The sequence below is a fragment of the Thunnus albacares genome, chromosome 3, assembly GCF_914725855.1.
Source record: "Thunnus albacares chromosome 3, fThuAlb1.1, whole genome shotgun sequence".
NCBI lineage: Eukaryota > Metazoa > Chordata > Actinopteri > Scombriformes > Scombridae > Thunnus > Thunnus albacares.
In genome coordinates this window covers 2425604-2442554 of record NC_058108.1, presented here as the reverse complement: position 1 = coordinate 2442554, position 16951 = coordinate 2425604, and the positions used below count along the sequence as shown (strand labels likewise).

The following is a 16951-nucleotide window of genomic DNA, read 5'->3' as shown; positions in this document are numbered from 1 at the left end:
CAGTGAACTGAAGTGAATGAAGTGGTTTGAACCATATAGTGCAACAGCAGTTTTCCTCTGGTATGAGTTGTATAAATGAATATGAAAACTTTTTTTTCTTTTTATTTGAATTGGATTTTATATTGAGATGTAAAGCATATTTAATGTGTTGTTATGTAATCCACCGATTGTCATTGTGAGACTATCCACATACATGTGTCAATAAACCGATAGTTTGCATTGTGCTGATGTTCACTGTATAGTAACAACAAGCACAATGGGCCCCCTGCAGTCTTAAAGAAATATTCAAGTTAACGTGCTCAAATGTATTTTCTGTTGTACTGAAAAAGATGTGAATCGAACATTGATGTAAGAAAGTCTTTGAAAAGCTATTTTATACAAAATACAGCCACCATTAAACTGTCTTCATATAAAAGCTGAGATTTCTTTATTGTGTGTGACGTTTATCATTGTGCGTCAAAAAATTCTGTTATTCGTTTTTACAGAAAAATATTCGATACCCGATTCGTCCCTTAACAGCACCTAATTAGCTATTTTAAAATCGCCATTAATGTACCCATTTATCTTTTGGTTTTTATGTGCCACCTTGATTTTGGCAATTTCCGACAGGACTTGAAGGCAGCACGGGGATTTCACCAACCAATGGCAGTAGCCAGTAGAACCCCGCTGTTGCTAGGTAACGCTTGTTAGGGGTAACTCAGGCCTGTTTGCGAACATAACAGTAGCGTTAGTTTCCCCAACTAAATTCGCATGTATTGATGAAAGTGGGCCTTTTTTAACAGTTAACAGGAAAAACATAATATAAAGAGTTTTTCGGCCATGGCTCTTGAAACACAGGGTGTTCCTCGACTTGAACTGGAGGCTGTTATTGGATTCAACGGTAAGTTTTCCTGCAAACTTTACGGTTCTAACTGAGCTAGCGTTATATAATTTCAAGGAATACGTTTGCCAATAAAAGACCCCTCAAAACTTTCTTTATAATTATGTAGGTGTATATTGGGTTTCATGATATTTTAGCCAACGCTACGTTTTGTAATGGTCAAGGAGCTATCAGACCCTGCGGTGTCATTTATAGATAGGCTAACTGCTAAACTAACTGTAACACCATCATTGGATTACCTAGAAAACCTTATACTTTCTGACTGTTATCTTAAAACATGTTAGATCACATGTTCTGTTGTGCTACACTTTGTTTCCATCAGGTCATGTGTTTTCTGGCCTGAGGGTTCATCCAGACAGAGAGCACCTCATCTATCCGCTGGGATGCACAGTCATTCTGAAGAGAATCAAAGATGGCAAACAGGAGTTCCTGCATGGACACACAAACAATGTCTCCTGTATCTCAGTGTCCAGAAGTGGATCATATATTGCCTCTGGACAAGTCAACTTTATGGGCTTTAAGGTAGCCATAGTTACAAGACATATACTTTATGTAAAGTTTCTGATACTGATCTGGTTAACTCAACTAAATTCTCATCTTTTGATGTTATGTGGTACATAGGGAAGCAGTCATTCTTTTTGTTTTAGAATTAAGTGGCTTGTTATGTTACATTTTGAATAAATAAATACCTGTCTTCTTAGGCTGAGGTAATTATCTGGGACTATGCACAGCGAACAATCTATGCCCAGCTGCTGCTCCACAAGGCGAAGGTAGAGGCCCTGGCGTTCTCTCCCAACGACAAGTACCTGGTGTCCCTTGGGGGTCAGGATGATGGCAGGTAAACATCAAGTTTAGGTGGTACAATCCAGAGTAAGTTGTGCTCTCTCCTAGATAATCGGTGAATAAGGGACACATGATCTAGAAAGTCCAATAGCAATGTCTGCAATCACTCTAAAGATGTTAATTTCTTAAATGTTACTTAATCATAACGACATTTCCACAGCAGGTTATGTATCAAAGAAAACACAATAACACTGCCACATACAAACAGGTTATTCAGTGACTAAGTGTCCTGTGGTTATCTTAATGGAAATTGAGACATTTCTCTTGTCACATTATCACAGTTTATGACTTAAAATACAGACATTGTCTATAAATTGTGTCTGTTCTTCAGTGTTTCTCAAAAACTTTTTCAAATGAGAAGAAAAGTCTTGAACTCATATGTCACACCTTAGTTAAATCATTTTCACACCATGAACTCCTTTTGGATTCAGAGAGAAATATTTCAGCACTGTGGTGCAGTACGGATTCTTTACTTGTTGAGAGTGTGAGGTCTTCTCTGTGTTTTCAGCATAGTCGTATGGAACATTGAGACCAAGCAGGCCATCTGCGGGAGCCCAGCTTCAGCTCACAGTGCAGGTCACTGCCTCACTGTGCAGTACTCAAACACCAATGACAACATCTTTGTTTCTGCTGGGAGGTGAGTGAATGTCATGAACAGAAATTTTACATTGCACAGAGGGTGTTTCAATGAATGAAATCTTCATTCACCTGCTTACGAAACTGCAAGACGTCTAAGTTTTTGCTTTTGTTCGAGCATAAAAATATTGGATTTCACCTACCTGCCTTCCAATCTCTTTTTGTGTCTCTATCATTTTCCCTCTAGTTAATGCTCAATTCTCATTATTCTTAGAGTATTTTAATATCACTGGTCTATTTTTGGCAGTGGAACATTGCGAGTCTGGGAGCTGGACCTCCCCAACAGGAAGATCAGGCCTACAGAGTGTCAGACAGCAAAGCTGAAGAGGATTGTGAGATGTATAGAGGTATGAAGACATGGGAGCTGGGAACTAGTTTGCCATTTTGAGGTCCACTTGAGTCTTGGAAAAGCACTATTGCCAGAAGTCAGTGGTTATAGATTTTGAATAAAGACAGGGAACGGTTGATGGTACAGGTGACAAAAGATGCATTTGGAGAGATATGACAGAGCTGAAGATATGCAGCTAAGAATATATGAACATGACAAGTCACAGTGTGCTTGTAGGCACACAAGCACACAATTGAATGTGATTATTACACAGTGATTCTTTCATTTTGAATCTTCATATTACCGCACAGATTGCAGAGGATGATAAGTTCATTTTCTGCGGCACCACCAGTGGAGACATAATGAAAATCAACCTGAAGACGGGGCTTCTGAGTGACTGCGGTCCAGTTAAAGCAAAGTACAGGCTGGTAGGTCAGCACACACACAGAGCTGTTACATTCATAACTGGGTTCTGTGAAGGTAGTGAAGTCTACTGCTGCGCACATAAAGCTGATTGAACTGTATTCCTGTTGGAATGCTCCTTTGGAAATGTATGCAATGGCTCATATCATGTATTTCATGATACGAGCATTTCCTCTTGGATTGTAATTTATTTGACATATTTAATGGATCACTATGCACCTCCTCGTCATTCCTGAAATCAATCTTCCCTTGTGAGTATGTTCCTGTACTACTAGCAGAGAAGTCGTTTTTTATAATGAAGTGTGGAAGCTTTTAGCTTTTCAGCTAGTGTCAAATATATCCTTGTGTACATAATGCAATATATTTCTAGGGCCATATATTAAAACTCAGTCCTCATGCCTTTTCTGTTCAGGGTGTCAGTGTCCTAAGGGTACTGAAGTCAGGTGACCTACTCGTGGGCTCTGGATCTGGCACCTTCACTCTGTGTTCCAGGAATAACTTCAAAACTCTCAAGTGAGTCCTACAACTGTGTCATTTATATCATCCCCATAAACACATTACAACAAATATCTCTGGTACCAATAAAACATAAACAGTTTTACTGTGTTTATTTTACAGTGCTCATTATCTTCTCATTTGTTCCTCCTCCCTCACATTAGAGAAGTCCAGCTGGAAAAAGGAGTGACCTCCATCGCTATAAGAGGAGAGGGCCAGCAGTTCTTTGTGGGGACGGAGGCAGCTCAGATGTACCGCTTCAGTTATGAGGACTTCAAAGCTGAACTCATTTCCACCAGCCACAATAGCGCCGTCAAAGATGTAGCCTTTTGTTTGTGAGTAGCAGGCAGACCATTTAACGAGAAAGAGTCATCAGTCACTGATGACAAAACATTTACCATCTGTTAATTCTTTTATGGTTTGGATCTGAGACCCACGAGAGTGAGTGAAACGGCAAATGGCCTCGTGTCAGCTTTTAAATTTGGCAAGAAATATAGAATCTAAATAGAATGAAATTAAGATGAAGTGAAACTCCATCATGCTGTCACGCATCATGCATAGTGTAATTCCAGGTTGGCACCCTGGCTCTTTCTACAACAGTCTCCTTGTACACATGTCCTTTGTCTCTCTTGTTGCCTACGTGGCTGTTAACTGCAAAACCATGATAAATAACTATTATAGATATGTGGAAATGTATATCCTCAGTGTGATCTGTAGTACAAAACAAAACAACTGTGTGTTTTTACTGATGCATTCCCTTGAATTAAATGGACAAACCCCATATATTTCTTACAATGTATGACTTCAGTACCCCATTGTGCTCGCTAGAGGGTGACATATGCATTCCTTATCCATGAGAGAACAGTATCAGCTGTAGGTACACTGTATAGTACATAGACCTGAGTCATGCCTTAAATCAAACTTCCTGTCATAATATATATTAATACTTGCAAAGACCAGTATGCTTTCAACTCAACCAGGACTTATTCATAACAAATACCAAACAAATAGCTTTTTTAGTTAACTATAACTCCACATCTCCCTCTTTTTTTTTTTTTTAATCTCCTAGTGGAACGTCTGAGTTATTTGCAACCTGCTCTGAGGAGGACATCAGGTTGTGGCACATAGACAAACCCAAAGAGCTGCTGCGTATCACTGTACCCAACATGACCTGCAACTCCCTGGACTTCATGGTCGACGGACACAGCATCATCAGTGGTAGGAATTAAGGAGGGAGAAATATCTCCAGATGAGACATTAGGGCTCATCACTACAGGAAATGTTCACTTTCAGTGCCTTGTAATAAGCTATAGGTAAGCCTCAGTTGTATTTGTTCCTCAGCTGCTGTAAATTAAAGGAATGTTTTCGATAACAGACAGCGAAGAATGGATTTCACTCTTTTTTTTTTTTTTTTTTTTGTAGGATGGAATGATGATAAGATTCGCGTTTTTGCACCAGAAAGTGGTCGGCTCTTGCTCATCATTCACAACACACATAGAAAGGGTGTGACAGCCATCACTGGCACCAGAGACTGCAAGAGGATCATCAGTGGAGGCGGAGAGGGACAGGTCAGTAGTAGATTCACAGGTCTGTCTCGAAACACTTCGCTCATATTTCATTCATTTCCAGTAAGGCGTGTCCTTGACTAAATGTAAGGGGCGTAGGTTTGTTAGTGGCTGTTCTTGCCACTATTCAAGCAACTACCATGCATTTAGAAATCCCTGATGGTCTGGTATCGTGAGACGAGGTCAGGAACACAAACTTAGACATGTTCAAAAATAGTGTAACGTTCAGTGTGCTTATCAAATGAAAACACAAAGCTGCATATTGAAATCCTCCACAATAATGTTACATTTTGAAACGGCAGTTCCCACAAATTCCTTCAGGATGTTAGTGTTGTCTGTTAGCAGACACCATGTACAGTAAATTAACAACAGTTAGATGCATAAAAAAACATTTTATCTTAAAAAGCCATATTGTATTTGTATTTATATTGTTATATATAAATGGAAAGACGAGTCTGTATAGTTTATAGTCTATAGTTTCCCTAATAATTCTATTTATGACTAAACTTTTGGTAAAAAATACTTAACTGTACACACTGTATCACCCTGAAATAAGCATGTTTGAGCACTCTGGTACACTGTATGATTCCAGTTTGACAGAAAGTAATCATGTTTTCATTATGTATTGATCTTTCTATCCATAGCTATGCTACTGAATTAGTAGTTACAGAAGAACATAGTTGTATTTTAATTAAACTTCACATCTTTTTTTTCACCCGTTGTATCACAGGTGCGTGTTTGGGAGCTGCAGCCACGTGGCCACCGACTCCTGGAGACCATGAAAGAACACAAAGCCACCGTCACCTGTATCAAGATCAAGAGTGACGACAAAGAGTGTGTCACCGCCAGCACCGATGGTACCTGCGTCATCTGGGACATAGTGTGAGTGGCCCACCTGCATACCCGAACACCTGAACACTTCACACACACACAGCATGTTTCCTCATTAGACCTGCATTCTTGTAAAATCAGGAATTTATTTGTAGAGCTAAAATGAATTTCCACACAAACCCCAGACTATGATTAATTAATTCTCAGTTCACAACACAACCTTAAAGCGGATGACTCATGATTTTACTAAAACTCCACTAAGTCATAATTGTTAATGATATACAGCACTGACAGTGGAGAAAGGTTTTCCTTTAGGTCTGAGTCGTTAGGAGAGAAAAATGTTGAAGCTGTTCATCGGTGTCTGGATGGAAAAATAGGAATGAAAAGAAATCCAGAGCATTCTTTATAAAGAAAGCTTAAAATCCTTTAATCCATGGGCTTCTTCTCTGAGGAGAGTAAAACCTTTCAAAACTCTGACGGTGGTCATACTTTTTCACTGTCTCTCCTCCTTACTGAACAAGCCTGTGGATTAACAGCTCCCTGGCTGTATTCATCAACAGTAGCATTCCTCGTTTTTTTTTTTGTATAACTAACAAGCTGATGTTGAAAAGAATTTTAGACAGACAAGAATCTAAATGAAGATGGATTTTCACCCTATGCAGGCAGAGAAAATTGTGTGTGTGTGTGTGTGTGTGTGTGTGTGTGTGTGTGTGTGTGGCTTTTTTTTGTTTGTTTGAAACATCTCTTATCACTGTAACTTGCACTGGGAAGTTCACGCTGTGTGAAACATTAGTGAAACTCGCTCTCTCTCTCTCTCCTCTCCTCTTTTTTTTTTCTTGCCTCACGTGTCTCCTCTGCATCTCCTCCTGCAGGCGATTCGTTGGCCTTCAAACGGTGATCGACAGCACGCTGTTCCGGACGGTGTGCTACCACCCAGAGGAATATCAGATCATTACCAGTGGCACTAACAGAAAGGTTTGTTCTGGGACTGTTTGTACTTTGACTCAGCACTCGTTGCAGTGGAATACATTACAATACACATCAGGCAGTTTTTACCAAACAACATTTTATGTTACTTAAATGATTGTGGTCTCTGTGCATCTTTACTTTCAGCTTTGTTTTGGCTGGTTTTATACACTAGCATGTGCTATAGAACACTCTGGGATTCACAATTGAGCAGTCGTGCCTCACATGAAGAGAAACTGTAATGATTGAAAATCTCTCGGGGTGTAAAGGCACTGGCACTCAACAGTCATATGTCTCGTTATGCTGTTATTGTCATAATAATCTGCACTCATTGAGCTGCTCTGGTAAGATCAGTATAGAGGAGCACAGTGACGACTTGCTCAATCACACACACTCGCATGTAGTTTGAAAAGCTCGTAATTTGTTTCTCAGCTCAGCATAATTAAGGCTTCGTGTTGGCTGCTCGCCACCGTTTAAGTCTGTTATTTTCTGTCATTTTGATTAACTCGGCAACACTTGTTTACACGAGGTCAGAAGTTCACAGAGGCAGAGTGAAACGCTTATGTCTTTGATTGTGCACTTTATCCGCACCCCTTGAACCCGACCACACGCCAGACCCATATTGTTGGCTGCGCTGCAACGCTGAGAGGTGAGGACAAGTTGTGCTGATTAACACAACTCTGTGGATGTGCTGAGTGAGCGGGGAGAGAGAGAGAGAGAGAGAGAGAGTGAGAGGGAGGGATTCATGGAGGGGGAGAGAGAGAGAGAGAGAGAGAGAGAGAAGACAGATAGAGGGGAGCGCCGTGGTGTTCGTGCCTTCCTGCGGATGTGCCTATGCCACCCAAGTGCCAGCCAGATCCACCATCTGCTCATCCTAGGACACAAGGCACTCTGTCTGGGAGAACAAACACCAGCGCTCTGCTCTCTCTCTCTCTCTCTCTCTCTCTCTCTCTCTCTCTCTCTCTTTTCCCCTCTTACTCCGACCCTTCACCACATCCCAGCATGCCTTCATGAGTAGATTCACAGCCAGTGAGGCAACAGAACTGGAGGAAAAGTGAAGAAAAGGAGAAAAAAAATGTCTGTAAGAGATCAAATGCTACCTTTGTGATGAGTAATGATGTGTTTTTGACGGTACAATAAGTGAGGTCAGCCTCTTTCGTTTTTTTTTTTTTCCAAGTCATGCATCGTAGTTGACAGCAGGTTAATTGTATAGTTTCCATTAAAAATCGTGGTATTTGATTTGCCTCAAGGGAAATATAGCCTCGGTAGCTAATATAGTTCAACTGAAAAATTGTCCACTTGCAGCAAAGGTGTTTTCTCTCCGTGTTATTACTATAAACAGTAGTGACAGAGCTAAAAATAAGGATGGATCATTTCTCTGAGGGAGCACAGAAAAGAAATAGTCCAGTAAAGACAAGTCGAAGCTCAAACAGGCACATCCAATTAAATAACATGTCACTAACAAATTAAATTCTAGGACCAATTAGCATAAGGCCTTTTAATGATGTAATGCTTGTCTGCAGCTCGGGTGACTGTACTCTGCTCGTGAACCGAGGTCTTGACGTTTCAGTGTCGCCCTCGCTCGCTGCATGTAATTAATTTCCTGGTGGCCCGAGTTGTGGCTGCGGGCCAGTTTCCCAGGCGAAGGTGGAGGGAACACAGATGGGCCAAGACAACTCACACAGGTGGTAGTCTCTAATAAGCTGCTGAAATGAGATGAGGAGGGAGGGAGAGGTCGTGACAGTGGCGAGGAAGAAGAGAAGATGACCTAGGGAGGAAGAAGGAGGAGGACATTGAGTGTTACAATAAGTTTCGTCACAGCAGGAAACAGTAGTTCAGTCTCTCACAGACTAGTGAGAAGTAGTTTCATGTCGGTAAACTCAACACATGACTGAATGAATTTGTATCTGTACAGTTGTGAGCCTTATGTTTTTAAAAAAAGAAGATTGAAAATGATTTTCACTTTATATTTGGTGTTCATAATGAACCATTTCCCCCTCTGGTGGTAGCTCCTAAATGATGTTTTGTTATTTTGTGTAAATATTAATAATACTGGTAAGCCATTCCATCTGAATAAGCAAATCTGATGCAGAGCAATACTGTGGATTGAAATGGCCCCCGCAGAAATGTTCATGTGGCTTGTAAGGGAGGGGGGGGCAGCTTATTGCTTTGAGAATCACTCTTCAGTTCTGAAACTATAAATAAGATTCTTTTTTTTTTTTTAGACTGAGCCTTTTGTTCCTTTTTTTTTATTCCATAATAACCAACGGTATTTGATATGTCTGTGTGAGATTACATTTCCCTTCTTATAATGCATTATAAGTCTTGTGCAGAGAAATGAAATCCTGTCTCAGAGGCTATTCTCATAAATGTTGGGTTTATTCTGAGCAGCCCTGTGTAATTTGAACTCTTCCTTATACAAATGCTGGTCATGTAACGCTGCTTATAATTTCATTTAGTTTAGTCATAACATAGTTGAGCATTACAGCCAGACTATATATATATATATATTTTTCAGTGTAGTACTTTCAGAACTTGATTAACGTTGAAGTGGAATCTGTTTAGCCTGTGTTTGACTAAATTTTGAAACAGCTTTTGGACCTTTTTCAGTGAATCTATGTGGCCCTTACTTATAAGATGTGATCATCTTTGTCATATAAATAACAAGAAAGAACCTCTCTTAGTGTGTGGCACCGTGATGTTTCTGTCACCTGCGCTATAAATAACTTCAGCTAACAATTGCCTTTTGTGAGACTCGATACTTTGACAGCTGTAAAGCCCTGGGGATGATTAAATCTCATTTAGATTTGCAAACATGGTTTCAATAGCGGTGTGTGACAGCTCGATAGAATCTAACCATAGACCTGCTCATTTCCATACCAGCATAAGAAATATAAAGGTAATCGTTTGAGGTCACATATTGCATATCACCAAAAATAGTAAATGATACAGTATAGATTAGATGATGTAATAGAACAACAGCACAGCAGCGTAGAGGTGGTTGTCACTTGCATCACCTGAAAAGAAAGCTAATAGAAGAAGTCAGACAACTTATCAATCATCAATGGCAATTATTACTACACTTCAAACTGCAGCAAAGAGATCAAAAGGATGTGTATTATTTAAGATGCATGCTTAATCATTTTCTCCTTGTTGTCATGCTTTATAAGCCAGGTTAGCTTCTGTGCCTTTAAGACAGCAAAGACAAGATCAATGTATCCTCACCACATGTTCCTTCTAGCCTTCCCTCTCGGACATAAACAATGGCAGTAATTAACAAACGTGTGTAATGTGCAACACCTGCAGCTGCATTCGCTTGTTTCTCTGTGTTCGCTTATTTTTCTCAGGTTACCTACTGGGATGTGTATGACGGCTCCACCATCAGAGAACTGGAGGGCTCTCAGTCTGGGGCCATCAATGGCATGCACATCTCACAGGACGGTAAACACTTTGTGACAGGTACGGTCCATTACACATGCTGTAGCTCTGCTCCTTTTAGTGATTTTCCTATCAATAATTCAACCGGAAAACGCATTAATGATCTACAGAATCTGTTGTGTACATGAGCACTGATTGTATACCGTAGATAGTTTTACTCACCGCTGGTTCATTCTGATTCTGCTCGTGATTGTTTCACATTTTGCCTTTTAGTTAAAGAACTGCATCATTATTATTTTTCATCACCCTTTGTTTACTCTCAAATATTGACAAGTGCTTGTTCATCTCTCCAGAGCCTGTTGAGTGTTCTCATCTCCTTTACCACACATCATGCTCCGCTCAGATTTCCATCAGTTTATTGAGATTTTTTTTTTTTTTTTTCCATACCAGGTGGAGATGACAAGCTGGTGAAGGTTTGGGACTACATGGAAGGTGCAGTAACCCACATTGGAATAGCTCACGGTGGCAGCATCACCAGCATCAAGATCTGCTCCAACAACCGCTGCTTGGTCAGCACCAGCGCAGACGGAGCCGTCCTCCGGTGGAGGTTCCCCCATCCTTCCTCCGCTTAATGCAACATGTTCAATTCTGTATAAGCAACAATTTCATTCTACTCAATCAATCTACTCAGTAGAATTACTGAATGTTTTACACTCTGATCAAAACAAATAAATGTCATTTTGATGAAGCAGCAATGACAATGTTAGATTGTTTTTGCAGCAGACTTTACTTACACTACTAACATTACAATATACTGAAGAAGTGGGAATTCACTTACTTCAATTTTAAATGAACTTCAAGGCACAGGAACCTATTATTTGCTTCTTTAGACTGTTTGGGAACAACAGGATTGATGGCGTACTACATACTCTCTCAGTGCAAATGAAATCAGAATATGTGAAAGCAAGGCTGTATCATACGGTACATTAAATGCATACCGCTACTATAGAGACGAGGAAGAGGCCCAGAGTCTTGGCCGCTTAAGCACACGGCTGCTGTCAGCTAATCTATCAACAGCGATTCCCTGGAGGAGGGAGTGTTCAACAGACAGCCTCCTTGACTGTCTGATCTGAATCCATTCTCCTCAATATTGTTCAAAATGGCCAATTTGAAATAATAATCACTCACCTCTGCTTCCTCAAAAAAGTAAAATAACAAACCTGCAGTATAAAGCGAGTCAGCAGAAACCCTCATCCCTCTTTCAGTAAAATAGGACATCCCTCTCTTTGCCTTTTACAGTTCAGCTCATGAACACGGTGGCTGTGGAACTACGAATCCTTTTCATGGGGATAAAAACACATAAAAATCACAGTTTGACCCACAGACTGACATTTCTTTGTTGCATTACTTGCTAGAATAAGAGCATTGGGGAAATTATGGAAATATTGACTGGTGCTCTGACAATCTATTTCAATAAATCAGCACATCTGGCTCGCTAAATCCAATCTTTGGTACTGGTGAGCTGTGAAATTAAGCTTCAGATGATTAGAATCTGAATATAGCACAAAAGATGCCGGCTCCACGTTGAAAGCCAAAAATGTGCGTGAAGACAGTAGCCGTGCTATTTATAGGACACATCTGTCTGTATGATGCTTATAGGGAAGGTATCTCAGTTGCAGAACGAAGCACATTCAGACACTCTATGCAGGTAATGTGATAATACATCTCAGTAGCCATCTACATCAAGACAGCAGGGACTGTAACACGCATGTGTGGACACAGGCTGGCTATTTAACATGAAAAACGACATATTTGTGTGAACAGTAGCCTAGTTTGTAGATGTGTAATCAGGTTAAGTTGAAGCTTTAAGTTCATGCATGTAACAAACTTCACCCTGCAGCCCTCAGAGTTGAATAATCCAACATATACCTGTGATTTTATGTGACCCTGTGAGGATTTTAGGGCAGGTGATGTTGTAATTGGTCCTACAGGGGGCAGTTTAAGGCTACAATCCTTGACGCCTATTAAATACAATAACTTCCTTGTTGTGGGTTTCCCTCCCTGTGCAATAAACGAGAGGTGTAAAGTTTTATACTCATCACCAATCAAGCAACAGTGTGTGACTTTATTAAAAAAAAGCAGATTCTGCTCATTGATCTGTCTTTTCATTGTGATAAACTATATCTAAACCAGGTTAATTAAATTCATGTCTGAGGGGCAGGCATTAGACAGGATCCTCCAAATAGAAACTTGTTCATTGTAGCTCCATAGACAGAGGAGGGAGGGAGGGAGGGAGGAATAGCGGCGGTGGAGAGAGTGTGAAATACCGCCAGCGCTGAGAGCCATCGATGAGGAAGTGTAATTGAACCTGTGATGTGGGGAGAGCAAGGCAGCTCCTCTCTGTAGTTTCTGAGGAGAGAGCGTCACCCATCAAAACGCGCGGACGGGTCACAACCACATACTGGGAATTACCGGGATGTCAAGGGAATAATATCAGTAATCATGTGCCTTATTGGCACCGAGTCGGTGCCACCTCAGCGGTAAGATTTGTGGAGAGAAAAGAGGAGGAGGAGGAGGGGTAGACAGCCTGGCAGACAGGTGCGACTCCACAGCCCGTTTCATTTTCTCTCAGTTCTAATATCCGTAACAGAGCCATGGATACCCGCAAGGAAAACAAGGTAAGAAAACAACCCATGAAACCCAAAACGACGAAGCGAAAAGAAAAGAAATATAAAACCGGGAGGTTTATCAGAAGGAAATCGCTGCGATCTTTTGGGAATTTCATGGGAAGGATCCTTAAAACTTTGGGCACTTTGGCGCACTTTGGCGACGCGCAACCGCCGGACGCAGAGGACGACGACGGCGGCTTCGGGCAAAGCTCTACCGGGGGTTTCAAAGACGACTGTTCGCAGATCCCCAGGGAGGGAACCGTGAAGAAGAGCTCCACGGTGTCCTCTCACGGCTCGGTAAAAGACAGGCTGTCGTGGTGCCACGGCGACAAGACTCCCGGGGTGCTGGGACTGAAGAACCACGGCAACACCTGTTTCATGAACGCCGTGGTTCAGTGCCTCAGCAACACGGACCTGCTGGCCGAGTACCTCGGGCTGGAGCAGTACAAGTCGGATATGTGCCACAGGAGGGTGAACGGGGAGGTGGGAGGCGAGGAGCCGCAAACCGCCAGGGGAGAAGTGACCGAGCAGCTGGCGTCGCTGGTTCGAGCGCTCTGGACGCTGGAGTACACGCCGCAGCTGTCTGTGGAGTTCAAGGTGAGGAGAGAGTGGGTACTGGATTGTTGATGGTTCGATGAGCTTTACCTCAGTAAACTGTGTGGGTTTGCTTTGTGATTAATTGCACATTTAAGAATATGTAGGCTACTAATAAACCCCAATGAAACCACAAACACAGGGCCTTGAGGTGGTTTATCAAATTACCACAAACTAATTTATACATAGAAAACCTGAGGTCAGGTATTCAAGGATGGGGTGCTGATGGGTTTCTGGGCAAAATATAATTAACCTGCCTTGGCTGCTGTGTGTGTGCACTGTGCTTGGTGAGACAGGGTCACACATTGCACAGTGAATGGGGAGAGGGGGGGGACAGGGGCCCAATAGGGACTGCACAGGAAATTTGTGCCTCAGGGCTCCTTGCTGGTTACTCCAGCCATGGATAAAAGAATAACCTGTGTCATTATCTTCAGACTAGATTAGTTATGGTCCACATTCTTCACATAAAATCTCCCCAGTGGGCTGCTTGTTAAAAAAGTTTGTTTACCTCAGCACACAGTTAATAGTGTCTCTGGAGCAAGTTGTGCATCCTGTGCCCTCCTCAGAAGATGTTAACAAATGATTACAGGCCATACATTGGCAAAACAAATATTGAACGAACACACGTCAGATGAGCACTTTATTGGATGCGTTTTAAAGGTCAATGGTCAACCTCTGTGTTCCATTTCCTTGAAATGTGTCAGTATTTGAAAGGAGGAGCCAACCATGATTCATGTGAAGCAGTAATAATAAAAACCACCTGACCAGGTTACATCACAGGTTCGAAATTTTATTATTGTTTGTTGAACTAGTGTGTTGTGTGCGCAGGACATGCGGTTACTGATTACACACAGGCTGCAGTGTCTCTGCTTGACTCACCTGCCCACCAACAATCTAGCGCCTCAAGGTGGTGTGTCTGCATTCCTAGACTGTCATGTGGAGTGAGAAGGGGGTCAAGCACTACAGTTTTATTCACTGCAGCTGTGAAATGCATGTTAAACTAATGCAGTGACCACCTTGCAATCACAGCATCACCTTTTCCAATTATAAAGGAAATTGAATCAAGAAGTGGTCACAAACTTATACAAAGCAGCCGTCTCAGTGCTGTATTCAGTGGTGGTTGTTGTGAGCCAGGACTGCAGGGCCTCCAACCTTCCCTCTGGGCTTACTGGATGACAGTCAACCAGTAGGCTTACTGAGGGGTGACTGCTCTGTTGCATCAACAGCCCGGGGGAAGTTATCGGGGAGGGGGTATGCACCTTGTGCACCAACACACACACACAATCGTACAGGGATATCATTTATAATGGAAAAGGTTGAATTTCATGACAGTGACTTTGGATTTGACTTTGTTCCTCACCCACAACCAAGAGTTGGTAATAAATTAATAACAAGCATATGGGAGAGAAAGAGTACAGTGTATTCCACAGCTGTAAGGGAAAGGTAGTGGTTAATACAGAAGAGTAAAGAAGAGATTGATGCTGTTTTGATCTGATTATTGCATTAAAGCAAAGCACCTGCACTACAACTTTCAAACTCACATGCAGCCTCACTTATAGGAGCGCCTGCCTATATTTAGAATAATGAAAAGGCCTTGAATGAAGAAATGTTTAGTAGTAATTAATGAATTTACATCCTATGAATTGGCTCTTTTTACAGTTTGTACATGATGACATTGACCCATTTTGATTTCAGGACACTCGTTTTGCACACAGGACAAAATATATGAAAAATATACAGAAGCTTACTTAAGTCATGTCTGAACTCTGGGCCAGTTAACGTGGGTTAAACACGGTGGCTGATATCAGTCAATGTAACGTCCATAACGTCACCTTCCTAAAATAATGGCCCGAGTTATTTTTTTCAGATTTCTCAGAAAACACAAAAAAACTACAGTCTACTACTACAAGTCAAAAAATGACTCGGGCCATTATTTTAGGATATGCTGGAAGGGAACACTGAATATAAGTCATTGCACTTAATATCTGAAGGGGTTTCCTGTATTTGAATAGACGTATTCACCTTTTCCTCTATTTTGGATCTAATACCTCTCATTATACTCGGCTACAATAAAAGAAAAACATGTCCTTCACTCCTTACCCTTTCCCGCATCGACACAGCGATTTGTGTCTGTCTGCTCATCCCAGGGTGAAACTGCAGAGAGGATGTTTACTGGAGCAAGTGCATTCAGCCTGGAAAAGAAGGAGCCCCCCTGCTGAGATGCATCCAATGGTGTGCACTCAGAGGGAGAGAAAAGAAAAAGAGGGAGGGAGAGACATTATAGAAAACAAAACTATCATCCCTCCTGTGATCTGTAGAAGCCCCCCCCCCTCCTACCGACTGTTGTCAGAAAAAGGGACAGACCACTTTGATATAACGGATCATTATTTCCAAATTCCTCCGCTCTTGAAGAGAAGCACTGGCCTGCGAAGAAGTGATAAAATAAACTTTTCTCAGGAATACTTGCTTGCTTGCTTGCTTACGTGCTCTCTCTAAATTTTTTTGTTCTTTTGGGATTGGGATTAAGAGTGAGTCAGAGTCATGAGCCTGTCAGTAAGAGTCACAGTGTTTCAGTTGAAAATAGCAGAATGACCTCAGGCTTTTTTTTTTTTTTTTTTTTGCAAAGATACAGTAGTATATCAGCATTAAATGTTACATCCTCTTGAGGAGTGTGACTTGAAGCTGAAAAACAAGTTTTTTGTGCTAGAGTACTGTGTCTGTCTGTAATACTGCAATACTGACAAACACTCACAATAAGAAAATACATTTAAATTCATACTCAGCCACCACAAAATATAAGAGTTTGTGCCAAAACCTAATCAAATTTGTGCTGAATGTGAAAAAGAAACAAAACAAATCAGTTCTGTGAATCACTAGACTGTTTCAAGAAGCACCGGCGCCTCTCACTAATATTATAAATGCAGAATAACTGATGATTTTAAAGTAGCTGGAACCAGAGAACGGTTGGAGTTTTTGCTCAAGAAGTGACTATTAATCCATTATCGAAACTTGAATTGATTAACTGATGAATCTTGCAACTCGAATGTACACCAATCTCTGTGTGTTTGTATGTTAACTTTATCTCATTGGCCGATAATCAGTTTTGCACTTAGCTCATTTGTAAAATTACCCACGCTCTCATCAGATTCTTAAAAGTCTTATACAGTCAGTTTGATTGATATGAAATGTGCAGGTATGCTTGCAAATGGCATCAACCCAGTGGAGGTGCTGTATTTAAAGGTCACAATTTCAAACTTAGCCACAACTGCTTCACTGCACGTTTGATGTTGATTAAATCTGGAGGGATGAAGTGTCCTTTTATTGCTTGGTCTAGAACTTGTCT

At 41.3% G+C, this 16951-nt stretch overlaps 2 protein-coding genes across 4 annotated transcripts in view; both read left to right on the top strand.

The window, feature by feature from the left end:
• Positions 1-662: 662 nt before the first annotated feature.
• cfap52 (cilia and flagella associated protein 52) lies at positions 663-11100 on the top strand. Of its 3 annotated transcripts, none has more exons than XM_044345757.1 (15): positions 663-880; positions 1203-1402; positions 1582-1718; positions 2232-2360; positions 2607-2706; positions 2999-3115; positions 3523-3623; positions 3770-3940; positions 4675-4823; positions 5028-5173; positions 5901-6052; positions 6874-6976; positions 10315-10426; positions 10796-10995; positions 11036-11100. In XM_044345757.1, exons 1-14 carry the CDS (start codon positions 820-822, stop codon positions 10975-10977), a joined length of 1860 nt encoding a protein of 619 aa, XP_044201692.1. In that variant the 5' UTR covers positions 663-819; the 3' UTR covers positions 10978-10995; positions 11036-11100. The 3 variants fall into 3 exon arrangements, with proteins under 3 accessions (XP_044201692.1, XP_044201691.1, XP_044201690.1); XM_044345756.1 differs by having other exon boundaries at positions 10796-10998; positions 11039-11100; XM_044345755.1 differs by having other exon boundaries at positions 10796-11100.
• Positions 11101-12658: 1558 nt separating this feature from the next.
• Positions 12659-16951, top strand: part of usp43a (ubiquitin specific peptidase 43a) — a 100370-nt gene continuing 96077 nt past the window's right edge. Inside the window, exon 1 of the mRNA XM_044345751.1 lies at positions 12659-13611. Coding sequence (XP_044201686.1) covers positions 13000-13611 — 612 coding nt within the window. The 5' untranslated portion in view covers positions 12659-12999. The remainder of the gene's footprint in view (positions 13612-16951) is intronic.